This window comes from Aulonocara sp. 'chitande type north' Nkhata Bay, linkage group LG10, assembly GCF_057382095.1.
Source record: "Aulonocara sp. 'chitande type north' Nkhata Bay isolate Kocher_YH1m ecotype deep benthic linkage group LG10, A_spYH_male_GT1.1, whole genome shotgun sequence".
Classification (NCBI taxonomy): Eukaryota; Metazoa; Chordata; class Actinopteri; order Cichliformes; family Cichlidae; genus Aulonocara; species Aulonocara sp. 'chitande type north' Nkhata Bay.
Window position 1 is genome coordinate 24,529,637 of NC_141353.1, and position 23,362 is coordinate 24,552,998.

At 39.8% G+C, this 23,362-nt stretch overlaps 1 protein-coding gene across 1 annotated transcript in view; it reads left to right on the forward strand.

Annotated features, from left to right (window-relative positions):
- stk32a (serine/threonine kinase 32A) overlaps positions 1–23,362 on the forward strand; it is a 69,201-nt gene that overhangs the window by 20,043 nt on the left and 25,796 nt on the right. Inside the window, exons 5-6 of the mRNA XM_086309234.1 lie at positions 4,287–4,460; positions 21,443–21,480. Of these exons, the coding sequence (XP_086165360.1) occupies positions 4,287–4,460; positions 21,443–21,480 (212 nt within the window). The remainder of the gene's footprint in view (positions 1–4,286; positions 4,461–21,442; positions 21,481–23,362) is intronic.

The following is a 23,362-nucleotide window of genomic DNA, read 5'->3' on the forward strand; positions in this document are numbered from 1 at the left end:
GGAGACCGCAAGAGAGCAAATGAGAAGCAAAGACAGTCAATCAAACGATTAGTAGATGGAGTAAAAATAGAGTCCATCCGACAATCACTAAAAGTTATCTGGCGCACACTTTAAACAAAAAAAGGCCTATTTTTCCTATCTTGGTTTGGAGTCTTTGGCAAGATTTTCAGATTTTCAGTCATCAGTATTTCACACATTTTCAGCATCGCATTTAAAAATTTGCATACTTGTTCCTGCTATTTAACTCCTTACAGTTTATTTTTCTATAATTCTTCTGTAATTGAAGTACGCAGTAACAGGATAGCACCTAGACTGGCATATCCAAATGTGTGGTTCATTAGTTCTTCACATATCTTTGTAAACAGAACTAGAGCAATATAATTAGCTAGAACATTTTTACTCTCCCTGAACACAGTTGGAGTTGTGTCATCCGAAAAAACTACAAATCCTGCATCAAAGTCAAGCAATGCAGAGAGTGTGGTGTTAATATGATGCGGGTTTGATGTGTGTCTCTTCCTTCTGTGCCAGACTTAAGCGTCATATCGTTTTCCAACTCACTCTTCCTTTCTTTCATCTTTATGCACACACACAAGCATACATGCCAAACCACTCTGTCACTCTAGTTATATCTGCTGAAACTTTTCTTTTCCAGAATAAAATCTTGGTAGACTCCTGTTAAAGGTCCTCTTTTCTGAATACATTTTTATTCTCATTGTCCCAGCACAGCTTTTGTACAATGCGTCATTATTCATTATGACCAGTTTTATTCTTCATCGCAACCTGAACTCTGTTAGACAAGCTTCTCTGTAATTTCTTTAAGACATCGTTCTTTAGAGTTTTTGAAGGACTTTCAAAGTACTTCTTTGACGTTTGGGTGCCTTTTGTTCTATTCTGTGCCGAGATGACCCCCCACATTATTGAAGTCCAGGCTCTAGGGAGACCAATCCATGACTGATTGCGTTCCATTGTGTGTTTTTCCATCCAGCTATGCTTTTACTACATTGGCAATTTGTTTGACATCGTTGTTATGCTGAAAAATGAAGCTGTTAACAAAGAGATACTTTCCAGATGACATTATTGTTGGATTAAAATCTGATGCGTTTCTGCCTTCGTAGTTCCATCAGTCTTAAAACTATGACAGAGCATCCACTGTGTTTTACAGATGGCTTTAAACACTTGCTGTTGTACCTCTTGCCAATTTCAAATATGGGTTTTTCACTCCATAAGAACTGTTGCACTGATTTTCACTAAAATTCTTCTGTAATATGATGTGTGTCAGCCTTTCCTACATCTACACACACTGAGACTTTCTGATGAGGCTTTTATTTTCTTATTCATAAGGACATGACTTCCAGATTCTGTTAATCTGCTGTAGATTTGTTTTGGCTTGACACATTTTTAAGGATATCTTGCACACCATACTGAGATATGACAGGTTTTTGGCATAGATCTCTTTTGGAATCACCTCGTTGGTGCAAAAATAACATATTTTGCCTGATTCAATGTAGTTGACTTTTGGGTAAATAGGATATCCTAAAGAGAGTCAGAAATAGGATTATCTTTAGGATAAATATTTATTGTTGCATATAAATATATGCATCTCCAGGATGTCCATGCCACAGATAGTATTTCCAAACTCGGAGGCTGCGGCAATCAGATGTTGAGTGGTCTCAGCATTATCTGAGCCGTAGTAGACAGTTTGGAGTCAGCTTAATCAATCTCCATCCATCCAGTTTAGAAAAGCTTCACCTTCAGGGTGTTCACCAATACAGCCAAAAAAAGACATCCTTGGTCATTACACTTTGACTTTTAGCCAAGATGATCCTTTTCTGCCGGCAATAACAGAAATACTCTTTTCAAAGATGCAACAATTTCAGCTGTAGGCTGTTTGCATCCGATTAAATCCACATTTCAATCGAGTGTAGCAGCAGATCTGATATTTTATGCAAGATATGAACGTGGAAATGTAGGACACTGTGTTGCCAACTGTATGCAGAACAAAACCCTAGGCGAGCTTTGGAAAAAAAAGCAGGCATCTGCGATTTTTTTTATACAATTTTTGCATAAATTCGTCGTGGGTGAGAAACTAATTAAGTCATTGTTTAAATGGAGTGAACAAAAAGTGCATCCCCGGTGAGAAGCTCAGCATGTAAAATCAATTATTTGTGCAACAGCTACTCAAAGTGCAACGCAGCGGACTTCTCGCTGAGACAGGCTGGCTGTGCATGCTGGAGCTTCAGGGATGAGCAGACTGATGACCGCAGTCACACTCAGCGCATTCTTCACAGATTAACACCAATACAGGACTATATATAGGCAAATATTAACTACCGTGTACTGTAAAAACTGTAAAAACTATGCAAAATTGAGCCCATTTAAGAGGAAACAAGAATAGTTAGCAAGCTATTCATGATACAATGTCATGTGGAGACAACTAAAAAGGCACATTTTTTATCCTTGCCATACAAGTGTAAGGATGATAGTGGCTCACATTATATTTTTAAATCGAGTGATGATGTACTTAAGTATATCTCAGGTGTATTTATATGTAATTTGAAGGCTTTGTGCAGCACTTTGGTCTTTATAAACGGAAGAAGATGGATGGATGGAATGATAGTTATTAAGACTGACTGACAGGTTATTATGATTCATAATTATGACCCAAACAAATAAGGTTGTAAAAGTAGACATTGTCCAATGTCTATTTTCTGTAAACTGTCATCTTAGAGGAGAATTTTGCATTTCAGCCTGGATTTTCCCATTGTTATTGTCATGGTTGGCTGTGTGGCAGGCAGGCAAGCAGGAGTGGTGGATCCAAAATGCAGGACTCAGACACAGAAGTTCAACTTAAAGCGCAGCTTTATTGCTGGGAAAACCTCTTACTAAACTAAACTCACCAAAGGACAAACAAAAACGCTGGTGGACAAAACACTGAAGCAGAAATACTGAACTGGAGCTAGAGCTGGAAACAAAACACTGGTAACACAGAGGCAAAACACACACAGCTTGTTGAGGGTACGACGCAACACTGACTCAGAGAAACACAGGGACTAAATACACTGGGAAGTAACGAGGAGAATGAGACACAGAAGGAGGGCACAGCTGGGGGAAATTAGAACTGACGAGACAAGCAAAGCAGGACACATTCACATAAGACACGGACCTACAAAGTAAAACAGGAAGGATCACACAGAGATGCGAACTTGACACAGTGGAGACAGCAACTAAGAAACACAGAGACATAAACCATAAGGCAGAGGACTCTAAGAACCGAGAGACACAGAGGGGAACTCAAACATGCAGACACAGACTTACACAGAACAGAGGGGACACAGAGAAACATGAAGGGCAAGGGATCGAAACTAGAAACCATAGAAACTCACACCAAGTACAATAATACAAAAATCACAATGAACTAAAACGCTGGGTCAGGAGACCCAGGACCCTGACAGTTATGGCTTTTCAGTCAATCCAATAAACCCCATTCATGTAACATTTGTGCAACATAACATTTTCCTAAACATACCTGTACCCATGGAGCCACATGGATGGGGGAAACACCTGGAATTCTTCTTTAAGCTGTACAAAAGTGCTCAACCAAGAGTGTTGTTTTAGCTGTCTCACATGCCTCCTGTGTAGCCACTTCTGTGGGATTTTCTCATTTCTCTGAGCCTTAAAAGTGTCATAACGACCTAGACCAAAGCATTCAGTTTACAGTAAGATTAGGGAACTGATCAGGGAACCATCCCAAACATCACCTGAGAGCAGTGAAAAGGGGAAAAGGCAAGAGAGAGGAAGGGAGAGAACAAAAACCCCCAACCCTGACAGAAGGTTAATGAACTTTGCCACAGGCGTCACGTAGACAGCATTTTCTGCAATGTGAAAGACTGTGATGAGTGTTTTTCTTTAGGCCTGGACTTAGAGGAGCACCTGTCCTCTGAGAGTATGCAAGGCTTCCGAGGTTGTTTTTAATAGAGATCATGTTGTTAAAACCCCGAAAGGTTTTGCTGAACTCTTTGTTCTTGTCAAACTTTTTATACTAAGGTGTTACACACTATCTTAAAAAGGTTGATTTGCCTGAGGTGCACAAACCTGGCATGAGTTCAATTTGCGCTTGTTATCTTATTTTTTTGCTGATGGGTTTATCACCCCTTGATTCCCTAGTTCTTTTCCCTCCTCCTCTTACATGTCTCCTCAGTTTTTATTTCTTTCTCCAGTTTTCTTTGCCATTTCCCTGACTCTTTGTTACCATGTCACTCTTCTTTGTGACTTATCTTTCTTTATAGGTATTCCTTCCAAGATGAGGAGGACATGTTTATGGTGGTGGATCTGCTTCTGGGCGGAGACCTGCGCTACCACCTCCAGCAGAATGTGCACTTCTCAGAGAGCACTGTCAAACTCTACATCTGTGAATTGGCTCTGGCTCTGGGATATCTCCGCACCAAGCGCATCATACACAGGTAAGAGGTGTTTCTATAAACTGACATTTTTATAACTCAATATATAGTTTTTTGTAATTACCTTTAATGATACAGTTAAGGGTTTGTTGCCCTCTGTCTCTTTAAAAATAACAGGACGGAAATAGTCTTCAGCACGCGTCCTCCTTATGCTTCCTGCCTCATTTTTCACCAGAGCTTGGGCATTGCGTACTCCTCTTTTCTCCTTGGCTGTTTTCATCCACATAGTTTTCTAATACTGCTCCACCACAGGGCAAGGTCAAGATGTCTTGACATTAAGGTCATCCCTGACACAACAGTTTACCCTCTGCCAGAGACTACGGCCATTATCAAATGCGCCAGTTCCATCTACTGTATGTTGCTGTGTTGATGCCTTACTTAATTTTCAAAATGCAAGTCAAGTGCTTTTCAGGCAGAAATATCTGCTGTTATGGCAAAACCACAACTCAGAGAGCCAATAAAAGTGTGCCTACTGCCAAATGTTATTATTTTAAGTTGCTGAATAACTCAAAGTGCATGAGATGTTCCATTATTGGCTAACGTTTGCTGCCAAAATACATTAAGTACATTGAGTGTGCAAAATGTTAAAAAAAAAACTGCCTTACTCGTGACATAGTAACAGACAACAATACAGCAACCCTGTATCATACAAAGAACTCTCTTCATTTACCCGGTTTATGCTTTACAGGATAGTTTTTGTACATTTTATGAATTAGCAGTCCATGAAAATTAGCTATTAATAATGATGTTCACTGAAGCAATGTAATGTCTGTATTCAGAACACCACTTACTGGGAATCCACATTACCTGAGTTAATTCCCACTGACTCAGGCCTCTGTTTAGTGTTTCTGTCCTGAGAACAAGCTGTCTTCCAAAGCGGACCTTAAGGAAGGCAGCCAGACCCACTGTCTACACCAGATTGATGGAAAAATTTCCCATATAAAAACGGTTTTGATGATGGCTCAGCAGAATAAATCATCTTTTACCATTTTTCATTCATTGATTTTAGAGGGCACGACAGGTTTTAGATTGCGTGTCGATGGGCACACTTGATGAAATCCAGACACTACTGACTGACAGCAAAAACAGTTGATAAAATGCTTTCTGTGTATATTGGTCTTTAAAATTACTCCTCCACTCTGATGTCTGAGCAAAGACACAAACATAGGAAAAAGACCTTCTCAGATCATGACTAATAGGAAACATCACTGTAACAGAGAACACTAATTTATCAACACCCCCAGATAACAAATTACACCATTTAACGTTAAGCAGGCTACTTGCTCTTGTCCACGCTCTTAAACCTCCACAGGAAAGAGAGGAGGAGAAATAAGTGGGACGGATTAATAATTTGCTTATTCATTCAGCCCATTGAGGGTATGAATATTTAAATTATGTTTTCTATTTCAGTCCTGGAGAGGACAGACTTGCCAGTTGATGCGCAGGTGTTGGGGGCGTTTGTTTAGATGGAATCAACATCTTTTCAATCTGCATTCATTAGCTTCAAATAGGAAGAGGAGCTGAAAGTAACTCTCGGCTCATCTGTATGGAAATTGAATATATAATTTCTTCACTCAGACGTGAACGCGCTGACTTGGGTTCGCCGAGCGAATGCGTTTCAGTGGACGTTTGTGTGTGTATGCACCTGTCTATATGGGTATAAATACGAGACATACAGATTCTCTTTCCGTTGGTCTTTAATGATTTTGATGATAATTAGGGGAGCAGTGATGATAATGACATTAATCACATGCAACACGATCACATGTTAATTATGTCATTTACAAGTTTGATCATGCCAGAGGTAAAATACGCATGGCATTAGCTTCTTCCATATGATGGCTGGATATCAGCATACGGTACTGATGCTTCTACACACACGTGTGTATTTATATCGTTGTGGGGACATCTCATTGACATAATGCTTTCCCTGGCCGCTTACCCTAACCCTAACCATCAAAAATGAATGCCTAACCCTGATCCTTACCCTAAACCTAACCATAACCTAATTGTAACCCTGACACTAAAACCACATTTTGAGTCTCAAAAATGCCTTCAAACTCGTGGGGTCCCCATGAGGGCTGTTTGTCCCCACAAGTATAGTAAACTACCAATTTTTGGTCCCCAGGAAGATGTTAATACCCGTGCACACACACACACACACACATACATACACAAACCCCTTTACTATTACATATATTATTTAAGTTATTAGTTGGTAGAACATTAAAATTTCTCGGATTGTGTCTAGTTTGAGTTTGTGTTGCAGCTCGTATGAGCAAATATATTGTATGTTGTTATAATGTTGCTGGAACGACACAATTCTACTACAACAGCAAAAAGCACTGGACACCAAGCAGAGCTCTTTGTTTGATCTCGTGCACGAGGGAGAGAACTGTGACGAGCGCCGTTCCTTCCGCTCGAACCCCAGTCACTCTCGTCTGTTCCCTCGTAACACTGCTGTAAACAAAGAGTACCTTGTCTGTGTGTATGTATAGATGTGTGTGTGTGTGTGGTCAAGATGTGACCCTGTGAAGACTCCCCAAAGCTGGTGGTAGGAGTCCAGCGGTCCACCTAAACAAAGGGCTCTTATACTTAAATAGATACAGAGTAGGTGTCCTCCTATACCATAAATCAGTAAGAGAAGGTACGACCTCTCTCATGACCTTAAGATATGTCTGTATGCCAGAGTGCTCTGGGAGGCACACAGAGTCTTTGCAGACTGCTAAGGATCAGACCTCTATCTTTATGCAATCAATTATAAAAATCTAAGCATATATGAGAATATATTTCTAAGCATAAATGACAATCCAACAATATAAACCTAACATATTTATGTTTGTTTTTTGAATCCGCAGCCAGTCAGATGCTTTCCAGATTGTAATGCATGGTGGATGAAAATCTGACAGTACTTTTATGTATTCATAATTCCATCCATTTTGAAAAGATCTCCAACACTACATGCTGAAAGACAGAGCCAACACCGTTTTACTGTTCCACTCGCTGTTAGATTTCTCTCCTGACCTCCTCTGTTATTATTACACTAATAATAATCACTAGTGAACGAAAATTTTCTAATTTGGATTCATGACTCCATATGATCTTCAGTCCAGTTCCTGTGCAATTTGGCATACCTCAGTCTTTACTTCCTCTTTCCCTTCCTCAAGAATGGCTTCTTGACAGCCGCCCTTCCACTGACAGCGTTTCTGATGAACCTTTGATGAACCGTACATGGATAAAGAGCCAATGCATCTCTCAGGTCCCGTGTCAGATCTCTGCTGTGATATTTTACTGCTTTTTTCTTAAGATCTACCATAAATAGGCCTGGCAATTTGCCTTCCACTTGTTTTCTTACATTTTTTGAGGACAAACCGCACACACTGTTTATGATGCTAGCTCCTCGGGGATCACTTTGTTACAAAAATACAATGTGATCCCTGTAAAACGATGTTATCTTGGGCATTTTTCAAACTCAACTAAAGAAATGAGAAGAAATTATATGGGTTTTTTTTTTTTTTACATCAGGCTACTAGAAATGAAGATACCATTTAAAATGAATTATTTGCTAAGATGTCCGCTATGTGTAAACACAACACTGGTTCATCCATTGAGTTTGGACCTTTTTTTATGCTTGAATGATTCATAGGTCAGTGTTAAGTGGCTTAACAAGCAACAAAAAAAAATCCCCTCGCTTTGAAAGACCTTCATAACTAGAGAACTATTGATCAAGAATTACAAGAAATTACAAGAAAGTCTGATTCCTTAGAAGCTGAATAATGACATTATATTGATAACTAGATAATGGGAGGTGGCTCGAGGCTTTTGCATAGTGTATGTAGGTTTTGGTGTGGTTTGAGATCAGGGTAAATGTCTTTTATGCAGTTATGTCCCAGTTATATTCTGGGTACCATAATAACGAGACAACAATGGCAACATCAGCAGACATATCTATGTAATTTTCAATAATGAGTCCTTGCACGGTATAGTTTGCTGCTATATGGAAACATGAACGGTCCCATGGGAACATTCAATCTTAGCAACAGTCTTTCAGCTCATCCTGTAAGGAGGGAAATTAGTTCAGTGTCATCAAGGGACAATAGAGCAACCTCTGAGCATGAAACACAAAGTGGAAATATGTTTAATGGAAAATAATATTACCTTAAAATAGACTTTGTAAGTTTGGTATTGCATATGCTATTACAGTACAGAGGTACAGGTGTTGAACAGGTTTTTAAACATGGAGCCATAAAACAGATTTGTACAATAAAATGAAGATGACACAGCTTATTCAAGTATGAGTGCTTTAAATTTCATTTGTCAGATATACCAATTCTACATTCTAGATGGTCAGATCTTGCACTACTACATCACATCCTTTAGACATTAAACTGAAGTGGGAACTGTACCCAACTACCTGATACCTTTTACTTCTACCTTTTACTCCTTTATTTTGTTTTTAGTTCAGTATCACATAAAGCAGTTAAGGGTATTTTTGCAGTTAAACAACAAAAACTCTCTACACACCTAGGCTTGTTGGAATATGTGTGTATCCATACTATGACTAGTTCAAAAGCACATATATAGTATATACATAGTGCTTAACGTGTTTATTAAGTCACCTGTCATAAAAACAAGCAAGCAAAAATATTTTTGAAATATGTCCAAAAAATTATTTAAAGCAAAACCTTATTCAATTTAAATTTTTATGCCATACTTTTTGCATTTTAATTAAAAAACTAAATAATGGGATTTACTAGTCTATAGGCTTTATGGGCCATTAATATTTCTCATTTTCTGGTTCTCCTATATCTTGTAAACCTAATTCTGCATTGCTTACTGTTTAACATAAATCTCTGTGGGAAGTCTGAATTATTTACATTAGACTGAGTCTCAATTATATGACATCTTCAGAGACTTGACAAATCCTTCCAAACAAGTGGAAAGATAAATGGCAAGAATGCGGTGGGGGACGTGTGTGTATTTGTTTGTCCGTGTGTGTGTGTGTGTTCTGTGGTTGTTTACCTCATCCCATCCTCTTTGACGTCAACAACAATTATCTGTGCATCCTCGGGTGCATTTCAGTGTTTCTTGGAATCCTCATAATGGAAAAACTTACATGTTGTCAACCAGTCTGTGCTCTTAACGAGTCAATATGTTGCAGTCAGGAAACAGACTGCCCATTAAAGTCGTTAAAGGATTAATCGTTTGGCTTTTTTAAAAATGCCTTTTAGGACTCCCCTGAGTTAAGTTTTTAAAGTGCATTTATTGGGGTTTTAGCCTTTATTGTGTTAGGATAGTGGAGAGAAGACAGGAAAGCCCACAAGGGAAAGCATGCAGGCCAGATTCAAACCAGGCCTCTGCTTTAACACTATGGGTCACCTACTCAACTCAGTAAGTTAAACCCGAGCTACATGCAAGTTTAGTAAATAGTTACTTGACATTCAAATGAGGCATTAAGTTCAAAGGTTCTTCAGATGCTCCTTTATTTTGAAAGGGTCCCCACATGAGGTAGAACCACATGTTTGATTTGACAGAGATTTGGGATCGGCACTAGGCTTACACTAGCTTGTGACCCCTTGAAGCTGGGTTTGTGTCTCATCTCAGTCTCAACTGGGGGACTTTTTGTGTGTTAACCACTACAGCGTGGAGCCACAGCTGTGCCAAAGTTGCTGAAAATTACAAGCAGTGCATGAAAACAAGCACTTATATGGTAGAACTTTAATAATATGCTATAGCACTGATTGCTGCTGCAGTGCATGCAATTATGGATTCTTTTATTAAAGTTGTCTTCATTTGCTATCTGCACTGCTTTTTTAATGTACTGAGAGATAGCAATGTGACGAACTCTGACTGAGTGAGACTGGTAGTGCAGTACATTCATCTTAAGCAACTGTAGTTGATGTTCTCTTTTCCATTTCCATCATCTTACAGCATCCGAATGTTGAAGCTTCACAAGGACACTGTTCACTTTTCTATTAAGCTTACTACAAAACTCTGTCTGTCACACCTAATCACATCTCCTCATTTCAAGGCAAAAGTCTAAATTGCATATACTTGCATCATCAGATAGGCGTGGAGCTTTTGATCAGATTGCCTAATGGCAGCCAGACTGATATAGAATGTGATGATTTATTAGCTAAGCTTGAGCCAGAACCCCACCAGGGTACCAGCTAGCTGCATTTTGAGTTTGCTGCTCACCACAATGGCAACGAGGTGCTGGACAGTGGCTTTGACAATGCGTGGTTTATTAAAGGATGAACAGGAGGGTTTGTATTCAGGCCAGCATGCGTTTGCTGCTATGCCAATTGGCCAGGATGGCAGCAGAGGTTCATGGACTCAGTTAAAGGGGTATATTTGAGTGATTTTTGGGCTGTAGTCAGTTGGTCACCACCACATTTTTTTTCATCAGCCACTTCAGTTGCCCATTGTGTCCTCATGATAGCTACAGTGCACTAGAGTGCTGGGGGGATTCTAATTGTTTTGGAGAAAGATCCAAACTACAATATTGGTACATTTCGTTTGACCAAGTCACTTTTTAACTTGCAATAAGATTAACATTTTATGACATGAAACATTTTTGCTCCTTCTAATCCGGGAGGAGCACCTTTCTTTCAGACAATCTGTGCAAGGGGAAGGAGCATCTCTCACTTGCTGTGCAGCACGCTGGAGGATTGTGCTTAGTGAAAATGGTGGAAACAACTAAATTTTCAAAAGTGTGGCTATACTTAAATATAATCAATGCTGACATTACAACAAGAAATCTGCACGTACATTACATCCTGCAATGCATGTATGGAAAAATTCATACAGGTATGTACCTTGGCTCCATCTGATGCTTTCATGGATATGCCTGGTAAAGCTGTAAGGACCATTAATATACAGATGATTTCTGTCATTCATATAGATAACTTTAAAGTTAACAATACAGTGCTCTAAGACTAATAATACAAAGTAACCAGTAATACAAAGTCTAATTGCTTTAATATAAACAATTTCTTATTAAAAGGCCTTGACAAATATTAAATTGGTCTTACATTGTTATTATGTTGTATTGTTTCCTGTGGGATAGACCTTTGTTCTTGTCCAAAAAGTATTTTAAAAAGCTTCAAACTAAACTAGAGATGCAATGATCAACCAGACAGGAATTGATATTGGCAGATTTTTAAGCATTCTTGGCCCTGACCCGCTGGTTAGCCTCATGTATAACCAGTTGCTAGCTGATCGCTTTCATGCATGCACAACATCCACACAGTACTGCCGTTAAGTAGACACAAACACACACACTTGTAGCCACATGCTATGTTGTTAGCGTGAAAGCTCTTCCCTCTGAGTTAAGATGAACACCACAAACGAGATTGTAAGAACAAACTTAATCAAATACTTAAATTGCTTTCATTCAGCTGAACACAAACATTTGAAAGAAGCCAACAAAGGTTAAGTGGCTAAAACTATCCAGAACTTAGAGTCAGCCACCAGCCAGCAGCCTCAGAAACAGCCTCAGTATGAGCATAAGCATAAGTAACTATCAGACCAAGTGACATGAAACATCTTCTGGACCTAAAAACTAAGTCAAAAGAGTCAAAAGATGCTGAAAAAACTGACAGATCCCATTGTTTGCTGTTGCCTCTGTGTGGAAACTAACCAGTCTATTTATTGACATTACTATTTCTTATTAAATGAACTGAAGCATACTGAGACCCAGCTGTTGCAGCAGCAACCCTATTTCAGCTAAAGAGGCTCTGCCTTTGCAAGCTCTGATCTCTTCCCCTCATCTCCTCTTTGAGCCTCTCTCTCACATGTATACACACATGCAGTACACTCTACCTTTCCCTCATAATCTCTTTCATTATTGCTGCCTTTTTTCACCTCTTGTGCCATTTCCTCTTCCAACTTCCTACTGTATTTCTTATCCATGCTCTACTCTTGTACATCCTCGTTCTTTGTTTCTTCTTGTGGATGGTCTCTTTCTTTCTCAGAGGGAGTGGCACAAACATAGCTGTGCTTCAAATAATTTATTTGCTCTTTCCGCCCTCTTCTCCTCAAGAGACCTTTTGCTAAGCTGCCGAAAGGGAATATGATCTTAATTCACCTATCTGCTTAAGTGAAGGTGAAAGGAAGTGGGTCTTCTTGTGCTCTAAAAAAAGGATAAAACATAGTAAATTGTATGCATGGTTGCAGACAAAGTCATTACTCTTACTCTCCATCAGCTGTTTGAGATGGGGAGCATTTGTCAGGTCTTCAAGTGAAGTATCCTTTATTCATGGAGCGTGTTAATGTTTTATTTCCCAGCAGATGAAGAAAAAGAAAAAAAAACAGGAGGGAGGGAAGAGAGGGAGAGGGAAATTATATGCTCATATTTCATAAATGGAGATTAAAGTGCCAGCTGGTACTAGCTTTCCTGATTTCCACCAAAAAAAAAAAACAACAACCCAAAAACAATAACAACAAAAAAAAAAAAAACGGTGAATTGAGCGTTATCTTTTTCGAAAATCTCCTTCAGCTCAGCCTCAGCTCACAGTAACAGATTAAAGGATGGGAGGAGGTTTGTGCTGTGAACACGATAGACTGTTTACAAGCAAGTCTGTTCCAAAAAGATCACTAATTGGCTGTTTGTGTATTTAATTCACAAGTGTTCTGTAGAATTAAAAAAAAAATAGAAGGAGGAAGGAGAAAGCAGCACATTCAGGAAATCTGAGGCAGACTGAGAGACAAGAAGAAGGTGATGAAAGACAAAGAAAAAGGGCAGAGAGAGAGAAAAAGATGACATTATTTTTCTTTTGCAACAATCTCTGAATGTTTCTGACTCTGTGAATTATTCATCACCAGTAATTGTGATGTGAGTTTTTAGCGCTGACTGGCTGCTTCTCGTGTCTGCTCGCCGCTCTCCCAGAGTCCGGGAACTCGTCATGGCCAACTTTGTTAACCGGGTAACAGTCGGCAGTTATTGTTGAATAAAGAATGAACGTCTCTCTTCTCAACTGTTGGTGCACGCCAAATATTGTTTACACATGTGGATAAACTAGAGCACAGACACACACACACACGCACACCTGTCTCTTTCTCGCACTTGTCAGAGCTGCTTGCCGTTAACATGAAGACGAAAGGGTGGATGAGAGATGCAGCAGTTTGTTGGATTGGAGCAGTTAGTCTCTGTGGATCAAGTTGGGCTTTCAATTCACGTTCAAAGGCAGCGGCTGTCTGACTCGCTCTTCAGTTGCTGGTGGGCGTGGGTGCTGAGAACTGAGGGATTCTGACACTGTGTGAATCTGTGGTCGCGTGCATATTTCTGCACACAAACTGTGCATATCTGTGTTCATGTGTGTATTGCTTGTTGGGAGAGTGTGGGATGTAGCTGAGCTGAGGGCTTTCTGGGGCTTCCAGAGCTCCTCCACTCTCCTTTGTGACAGAGGGGGAGCGGCACGAGCTCATACAGCTCCCCGCTTTTATTCCAGAGGGGAGAAGCTACTAAAGCGGCCGAGCCATGAAAGAGCCTGTTATTAAACTGCCAGCAGAAAACTAGTACCGCCAATTTCACTGTAGAAGCTATGAATCGCTTTCTTTTTAACGTGGAAAACAGCAAGATTTAAAGGTTTCATAGCAACAAATTTTGCATTTTGTTCAAAGTTTAACAAAAAACTAAAAGGAAAAGTCATGATGCCAGGGCTGGGTGTGTAGTGATTTTAAGGTTTTGCCCCTTAAAATAGTGATTTTCATTATTTCACGTTAAATGGACTAACCGACTGTTAAATAATCAAGAAGATAATGGTCAAGTTAAATTGTAATAATGTATTTGCTATGTGGCTTTAAATGTTTGATTTGGCTTCATTCTTTAGATCTTCCTGCAAATTAACAATACAATAAATACAACAATGAAGTCATAGTCACAGGATGTGCGTGTGGGCTAATTTTAGACCGACTGCTTAGTGTTTTTGTCATCGCATGTGGCAGATTGTTTGCCACTTTTACCGCAACATGTCAGAACAAGTCTGGCTTTCTTCCCCTAAAATCCCCCCAGGAGCCCTTACTGCTTCACAGTTCACATGTAAGCAGGTGTGCTTCTGTCTTGTTGGTTTCGGCATGTGTATTATTACATGTGCTTTTTTAATGGTCTGACCTGTGTGTGGGTGTGAGTGTGCGCACAAGCCTCTGTTCTCAGGTGTGTTGGCCTGGTCGAGTATCAGCGTGGTGTCGTATGACCGGGTACAGGGCTCAGTTACTCCTATGCCTCTCATAGCATGCTGTAATGAGGCCATTAGATCCTGCTAATAGCTTGTAGGGTCAGTCAACTGAGAGAAAAGCTAAGGGGATCAGCTTTCCCTGGCCCTTCATCAAATTCCTCACTCAAAGGAGCCCAAAATTTTGGTCACTTTTTCTGTTTCACACTTTATCCCTTTAATCCTACTTGTTTAATTTGCTCTTTGTTCCTTTCTTACTTCATTTTCCCCTAGCTTCCTATATTTCTTCCTATTTCTTATTCATACCACACTCTCATTCGTCCTTTGCTTCATTTTCTCTGTTTATCCATACAGAATATCAATGATCTATGCATTCTGTGTTTTCTTAAATCGCCACTGTTCCTGCTGTTTCTCCAGATTTAATACTCTAGCTCTTTAATTGCATGCCTCATTTTTTTTTTAGCTTTTATGACTTAAACACTCTTTTAGTGTGGCTATTAGACCTCAAACTATTTCTTCAAATTTAGCACTTTTATCCCCTATATTTAAATTTGTATACAGGACTTTAGATATAAACTTAATATCTCTGTGCAGAGCGTCACAGCTGTCAAACTATATGTAAACTGTCATGATACATGCTTTACTTTTTACTTTGGCTGAGAGAATTTATTTAAAAAACATCTTGTTCATATAAGCAACAATTCTGCAGTACTCCAGCAGTGACAAACAATGGCTGATGATTACAAGTTTTTATCTCACAGTTTAGTGGTTGTCAGTGCAAGAACGAAATATATTAGTTTTTTCCCCCCCTGCAATTTCCATTATAGAAAGGAAAGGAAACAACTATAGCTCTTTCATCCCTTTTGCTGTGGATTAAGGTGTAACTTAACCAAGCAGTCCAGTCGTCACACAGTCCTGGTGTGGCTAAGGCTAAAACAGACACATGTGTTTTTTAGCACTAATAGGTGCTGCATTGCAGTTATCCTGGCTAATGCACACCTGACAAACAGCTAGCTGAAATGACCGGGTGAGATGCCTCATGTCCTCTGCAATGAAATTGGATTTTAGGCCATAGTGACCAGATACCTCACATCCAGATCACTGGAAACAAAATAATGGGAATTATTTTTCAAAATCCCAAGAATACTCAATGGGCTTCCACTACTCCAACTGTGATTATGTGGTCATAAAAACAAGGTAAACGGCAGAGTAAACATTCTCTGATTTAGTGCTGAGTCAAGGAAAAAAAAAACTGTGAATACTAACACTGCTTTTTCCCCTAGACAACATTAGTGCAGAGCCGTCTGACCTCCTTTTGATTATGTGTGATTGAATTTATGTCAGCTGCTGTGAAAGAAAACTAGCATTTAATTCATGGGTCTTTCAACTGAATGCACATTAGAATTGGTCAATGGGTTTTTTTAATCCCTAGGTTTATAAAAATATTGGCACTTCTTTTGCAAAAGCACTTTTATAAAGGGTTCAGCCCAACCAGTGTGTGGGACAATTCATTCTTTTGTTATATTTTAAACAAGAATATGTTATGTTATTAGCTTAGTTCCCTTTAGCTTGTCTAAAACTGTGACTTGAAGGTGAGTTGAAGAGTTTTAAGTAATCAGCAGAAATCCCTGTAATTGCAACTGTAGCTGGATGGATGGGTGGATTCTATGGATCATGTGAGTTTTTGAAAATACAATGGGAATATTTTCAAGTCAAAACTTGCTGTTTGCTTGCTCATTTATGTCGACTGCCAAAAGACAAAGTCATTCGTGGTCATCATGGTCATCACCTCTATCTCAGCAGCTCGGCTTTTACCATGCACCAACTCCTAATGAGACTTGCCGCTTTGCTTTATCTCTTAAACCAGGTGTGTCGGCCCCTGCTGCTTCCTGTGGCATCACAATGACAGCTTGGACTTTAGCAGTAAAAGATGCTCCCTTGTTCTCACTTGCAGTGTGCTTTTTTAGCGGCGACACATGCCCCTCCTCTCCCCCTCAGTGCCAGCCTTTGAGGCAAATGTCAGCTAATTAAGGGTTACACGGTCGACCTTTCTTACCCCCGCCTGGGCCTGTGCCACTCGATCTGCCAGAGAGCCAAGTCTAATGCTACAGGTTCTCCTTGTCTCCAAGAGTGTTCAACACACACAGACACAAATGCACACAAAGCCACACAGAGAGCCCAGGTCAGTGTGGCCTTTGATATGCTAAGTCCTGCTGTGCTCCTATATGCAAAAGACATAATTAGATGAGACACTAGGGATGGGTATCGAAAACCGGTTCTTGTTGAGAACCGATTCCCACTGTTTCAATTCCTTGGAATCGTTTGCCATTTTTGCAAACGATTCCCTTATCGATTCCAGTTGCCCCGAATGACGTCACCACGTTGCGGAGCGTCATTTACCTGGCAGGAAACACGGCGCGTAAGCGGCTCAAACGCTCAAAAGTTTACGAGAACGGATGACAACAGGGCAACTTGCAATACTTGCATAGTAGATACTTAATTTAAGGGAGGAAACACTACGAATATGCAAAAGCATTTGTTCACAAAACACGTGATGACCTTAAATGAATGTCATGTTTTTAATTCCACTCCGGACTCGTGAATCTCAACGCAGCAGCAGCGGTAACGTTTGCACGTCCTCTCCCGTTAATGCGGCAGGTAAATCATCAACTAACAGTGCATATTATGTTAGCGCGATCTGCCTTATTACAAAACCTGCCAGTCTGGCTCAGATGCTGGCAGTTCTCGCTGCAGTCTACCGGTAGCGTCTCCTTTCAGGCCAGGATAGACGAATGTCACCGAGCAGTGACTAAGTTTGTGGTAAAAGGCTTGACCCATTTGCCACAGCAGATGCCCCCAATTTTAGGTAAGTGAATGTGTTTAATTGTAGGCAGGGACATTACTGGATATTCTTGTGTAATTGCTACAGAATAATTTATGTTATGCTTTGTTATTGCTACAGAAGAATATTTATTTTATTATTTTACATTTACAATTTTTTTTCCTGGGGACCCGGTGACACCCCATTGAAGAGCTGTAGGCTGTGGATCTCTTAAGATCTCACTGTTGGGTTTGTAAGGCCATGTTACTCCTAAATTTCTATCTTGTTCAAAGAGAAGATATAAAACAAAGTTCTAAGCTAATCGACCTTAGTGTTCTCCTTTTTTTAAAAGAATCGATAAGAGAATAGATAAAGAATCGAATCGTTAAACAGAATCGAAAATGGAATCGGAATCGTGAAAATCTTATCAATACCCATCCCTATGAGACACCCACTAAAAGTGAGGATGCGCAACCCAATATGTGTAAGGTATTATTCAAACACTGATAAAACTTCATTTAGCATGGACTACTACTATACTGTTTCTGTCTCACATTATGAAATAAACCCATAGCCTGATTACAGATCACATTTTTACATGAAAAACACTCAGGTCAATTGATTGTGTTATCATGATCCGATTTAATGCAAACACAATATGCTCCTCTTAGATGTCTTCATTCAGTAAAGTTGATGTCAGAACGAATGCTGCTAGATCATCAAGCAACAGTGGAACATTTGAGGAGGGCTCTGAATATTGAATATCATTGCTCCAGTTCAAAGCATTTTAGAGCAGTGGTGATATGTTCCAGAGACAAGAGAACAGAGTGAAGTTGAGAACACAATGTACCCTTCCAGTCTTTGAATCCAGTCTGCAGCCACACCGGCACATCAGTCTCACACAGGGAGGATGGTAATTAGCAGAATATGACACTGTGCGCCACTTTTAAGTTTGTGCTTTTGTGTGTGCCTGAAGAGTTTTAGGTTTCAGTGTGTTTGCTAGAAGGCACCAAGGTGAAAAGGTGAAATGCAAAGAAGTGTGTAAGCACATAGGATATTAGGAGTAGTCCCAGTGGAGCAGACAGAGTCATGGTATGGAAAAGACAGATGACGGTGTCAAATACAGATAAATGAAAACAAGGAAAACTGGAGAATAACGATGCTTTGAACTTTAAAAATGGCCAGGAGGGAAATCTGTCATGGTCCTGGGTCGTTGACCCAGCGTTTTGTGTTTTGTGATTATTTCCCTCTGTTCTAGTTATTCTGTGTCCTCCCCCCTTGTGTCCGGTTCGGGTTCTAGATTTCCTGTTTTGTTCTGAAAGTCTGTGTCTGTTGTCATTGTGTTCAGCTTGTGTCCTCCAGTCATCATGTGTATTCAGATCAGCTGTTCTTCCCTCCTGTGTGCGATTACCCGATTACCTTGTGTGTGTGTGTATATATAGTGGGTGTCGGTCTGTGTTCGTTGTCGGCTCGTCTGTGTTTCTTGGTATCCTGGTCCTTGGTCTGCGTCTCTCTGCTCCGCTCTCCGTTTTGTAAGATTTCAGGTTTGCTCTTTAGTTTCTCCCAGTTTAGGTTTCCGTTTGTAATTACTCGTGCTTCATTGCCTGTTTTTGCCACTACCACCCTGTAAATAAAACGTCATTCGTATCATCAGTTTGCTGCATTTTGGGTCCTCCTTTTCCTCCACACCACACGGCTCCCTCCCCCAGCCGTGACAAAATCATTGGACACTGAACTGTTCTTTGAAGTTGCTGATTGTCATCAGGGATCTTGGTATTGTTGCAGATGCTTTTGTCACTATAACAGTTTGGGAATCAGCAGTCAGTGTTTCTCTGTTCAAATTAATTTTCACCCTGACAGTTAACTTCCTGTAGTTCTATGGATTCTTTTTTTTTTTAGTACACGTTACCGGTACTGAGTCCTCTTGTTTTCAATGAAGAGGAGAAAAGAACACACTATATTAAAAACATAAAACTAAAAATAGGAACAAAATCTCCTAGCAAAAATAATCTGTGTGATAAATGAATATTTTTTTCCAGTTAAAAAATAAAATAATAAGATAAATAAAATGTAACGAAATTGAAACTTTCACTGGAAGCAGATTCTTTCTTTCTTTTTATGTGCTTTATTTTATTTTTTGCTCATTAAATAATCTTTTAAATGCTTTGAATACCTCATAAGAGTAGAATAGGGCTATTTATATTTAAATTACAATTTAGATCTAATTCCACAAACATACATTGCTTCAGCAGGACAGTGAGGTGTTACTGTGGTGCTTCTTGATGATAAACATCCACCAGCCACTGTTGATTACACTTGTTAAGCTGCTTATTAACACAAATGTCTCATCGCTTGGCAGCAATTAAGTTTATCTGGGCATATAGAAATGTTTAAGACGACCTGCTGAGGTTCAAAGCGGGCTTCAGAATCGGGAAGAAAGGTGATTTAAGTGACTTTGAACACGGCATGTTTGTTTGTATTAGACAGGTTGGTGTTTTCCCACACAACCTTCTATAGTGTGTACAGAGAATATCTGAAAAAGAGAAAATATCCAGCGAGCCACAGTTCTCTGACTGAAAATGCCTTGTTGATTCCAGAAGTCAGAGGAGATTGGCTAGACTGCTTCAAGCTAACAGGAAGGCTCAAATAGCCACTTGTTAAACCAAGGTATGAAGAATCTGTGAGCACACAGGTCAAACCTTGTAGCAGTTGGACAAGAGCACACTGAGCGTCACTCCTGTCAACTAAGAAAATAATTCTGAGGCCACAGTTCACATAGGATCACCAGAATTGGACAATAGGTGATTGGAAAAACGGTGAGGAGTCTCGTGATCAGATCTCAGTTCAGTATGCCATCTTGGATGGGAGGTTTGCCTCATGGATGGCAAATTTGCAGCAACTCCATAGTCCAGTACTAATCAGCTATAAAGTGCCTAGTAAGTGCACGTTGGGTTAAAAAACATATAAAAATGTCGCCCCCCCCCCCCCCCCCCCAAAAAAAAAAAAAAAAAAAAAAAAAACGTGGTAGAAAATAGGAGAAAAACAAGGACATGGTGCGGAGAAGCTGTGACTTTTGAAAGGGTCTCGGCCCACACCTGCCACTCTTCTCAGGTTTCAGGTTTCTGCTCCCACAGTTTAACCTGACGCCCCCGTTCTCTCATAAATGGTTAAGATTCATTTGTGTTCATCACACAGCGAATGTAAGAGATCACCATTTTAAAGTTTCCTTATTAAATATTGTTTTTTGCTTAAGTGAAATGATTCAAAAGAACTGCATGCCAGTCAGCTGTACATTCACCTCCTTTTTTAAGCAGATATAAGGCCTTTTTAGGATAAAGAAGAGAAGAATTAAGTAATTAATATGAGTAATCTCAGCTCCTTGGCAGAGATGACAGTGCCACCTACAGAAACTCAAACGTCACCAGCAGCAAATAAGACATCAGAGTACCACCCACGCTGTTTTATTCACAGGTGAACTGCGGGAATTGCTATGCACACCAGAGCCTTGTGCGCTTATCACAGTGGATGACGCAACACACCAACGTTTCAGATTTCACAGATTACTACTTTAAAGAAGACGTTATCACACAATTCCCCTGATTGCACTAAAATGACAACAGCTTCAAAGTTATAGCCTTAGTTGGATAAAATGTTTAATGTGAATGTGAAAGCGTTCTTATAATTGTGATTTTGATGCATTTGAAACTTGTAAGCTTTCATTCTCCTGATTGGATCTCGAGCATCATAGTCATTTTCTAAGGTGTCTGTTCAACAAGTAATCAGTACTTTGATCCACTGTTTATTTAAGAAACACTGTTTTTTTTTTAAATCATTTTGTTTATTTTGGGGTTTGCAAATCCCAATCATGCTTCTTCTACAAATTGTGCTGCATATCTGCACAATCACTTTGTGATTTACAAACACAAATCTGATTCCGATTTGTGATATCCGAAGATTAATTTTACTGTATTCTCTGTGTCCCTTTTCAGAGACATCAAACCTGACAACATACTACTAGATGAACATGGTAAGATGCCCTGTTTCTTTATATTTTTTTATTAATTAATTAATTTCAGTGTCAGTGAATGAAATTTCCATCAAAAAGACTCACCGTTAAAAATTCAACACTTCAACTGCATCTAACTAAGAATTTCACCCAACCTCTAACCTCTGGGTTGCACAATTGCACAGATCAAAGTAGCTGCAATGCACAGAGACAGCTTTCACATTTACTGACTAGATAGGTCTTGCAACACAAAGCAGCACAAAGCGGGAAAAGGCCTCTTACCAGAGAAGGCCTGCACAAGTGAAATCTTATGTTTTGTCCAAACTGTCAGTTTGAGTTGGCTGAAGCTGTGTGACATTTAAGCGAAGCTTTTTTTCTTTCTCTCTGAACCATGGGATGAAATAAAATGGAGCGATGTAACGGGGAGTGGAAAACAAGGTTATATTCATCATGTCTTCTCCATGTGCGAAAAGAGAAACTTAGAATTCTTGTGTGTGTGTCAGAAGGATGGAATTATCGATAGAGTTTCATAACGGGTTTTAGTGTCAGCTCTCGATTCAGTAAGTAGACGATGTTTTATTATTCTGTATTCTTCACTGTGAAGAAAAGAATGGGAATTGTTCTTATGTAAGCACGGCAAAAATAGGCTTGAATTCCAAATTTTGTTATACGAGGGAAGACTCAGTCATGACACTATGACACACAGTCGCTTAAAGTTCAGGGATTTAATCTAGAAGCATAAGTAGATAGCTGCGAAAGAGTCCGGAGACAACATTTCAAATGCAGCATCGTGGATGTTTTTGTGAGGTATATTCTTGACAAATGGGTTGCATAGTTGTGGATTGTGAGAACAGGTCCTACTAAAGGATATCGGGCTCTGGTGCCACCTTAGTGGATTTTTTCATCTTGGTCAGATAATTAACCTGCTGGAGGCCAGTTTGTTGGGCTCTGGTAGTGCTCCTCCTGTTCCTCGTACAAAAAAGCAGATTCTGATCCTGCTGCTGGGTTGATGGTAAATGGCCTGTATTTGTATAGCGCTTTACTAGTCCCTAAGGACCCCAAAGCACTTTACACATTCAGTCATCAACCCATTCACACACAGGTGATGGCAAGCTACCACAGCCGCCCTGGGGCACACTGACGGAGGCGAGGCTGCCGGACATTGGCGCCACCGGGCCCTCTGACTACCACCAGCAGGCAACGGGTGAAGTGTCTTGCCCAAGAACACAATGACCGAGACTGTCGGAGCCAAGACTCGAACCGGCAACCTTCCAATTACAAGACAAACTGCCAACTCTCGAGCCACGATCACACGATGGCCTTTTGTGGCCCTGTCCAGCTCTCTATGTTTGAAAGCACCCATCTTTATATCTTCACCACTTTTTAAACTGTCCTTAGAGACACAACAAACCTTCTTGTGAAGAATGTGATGGGTGTGCAATTTTGAAAGATTTGGACTATCTGTGCAACCTGAACGGGCTACAGGTACCACTCGTACACAAGTAAAAACATGGCATTATTAACAAAAAACGATCTTATTTATGCATTAATTATATTTTTATTATTATATCATATTTATTTGCACTTGTCTTTTAAGGTCATGCTAGTTTGTTTGTCATATTCCTGTTTTCTCTGTTTCACCGTGTTACAATTGATGCAAATGCATCAATTGCTCTGCAGTAGGTTTTAAATCTAACTTAACAGGGACACGACTTTTAAGGTGTTTTTGTTGGTTATTATAGCAAAGGCTGTCTAGCAGTGCACTGCTGATATTTAAATCAGTGCATAACTAATTCACTAACTAGACTGGAGAATTATTTCCTTTGTTTTAAAAAGCCGCCTCACATCAAAGTGTCCGTTTTGTTCATATACTGCAGTGTAGTGCACACATGCACAGACGCAC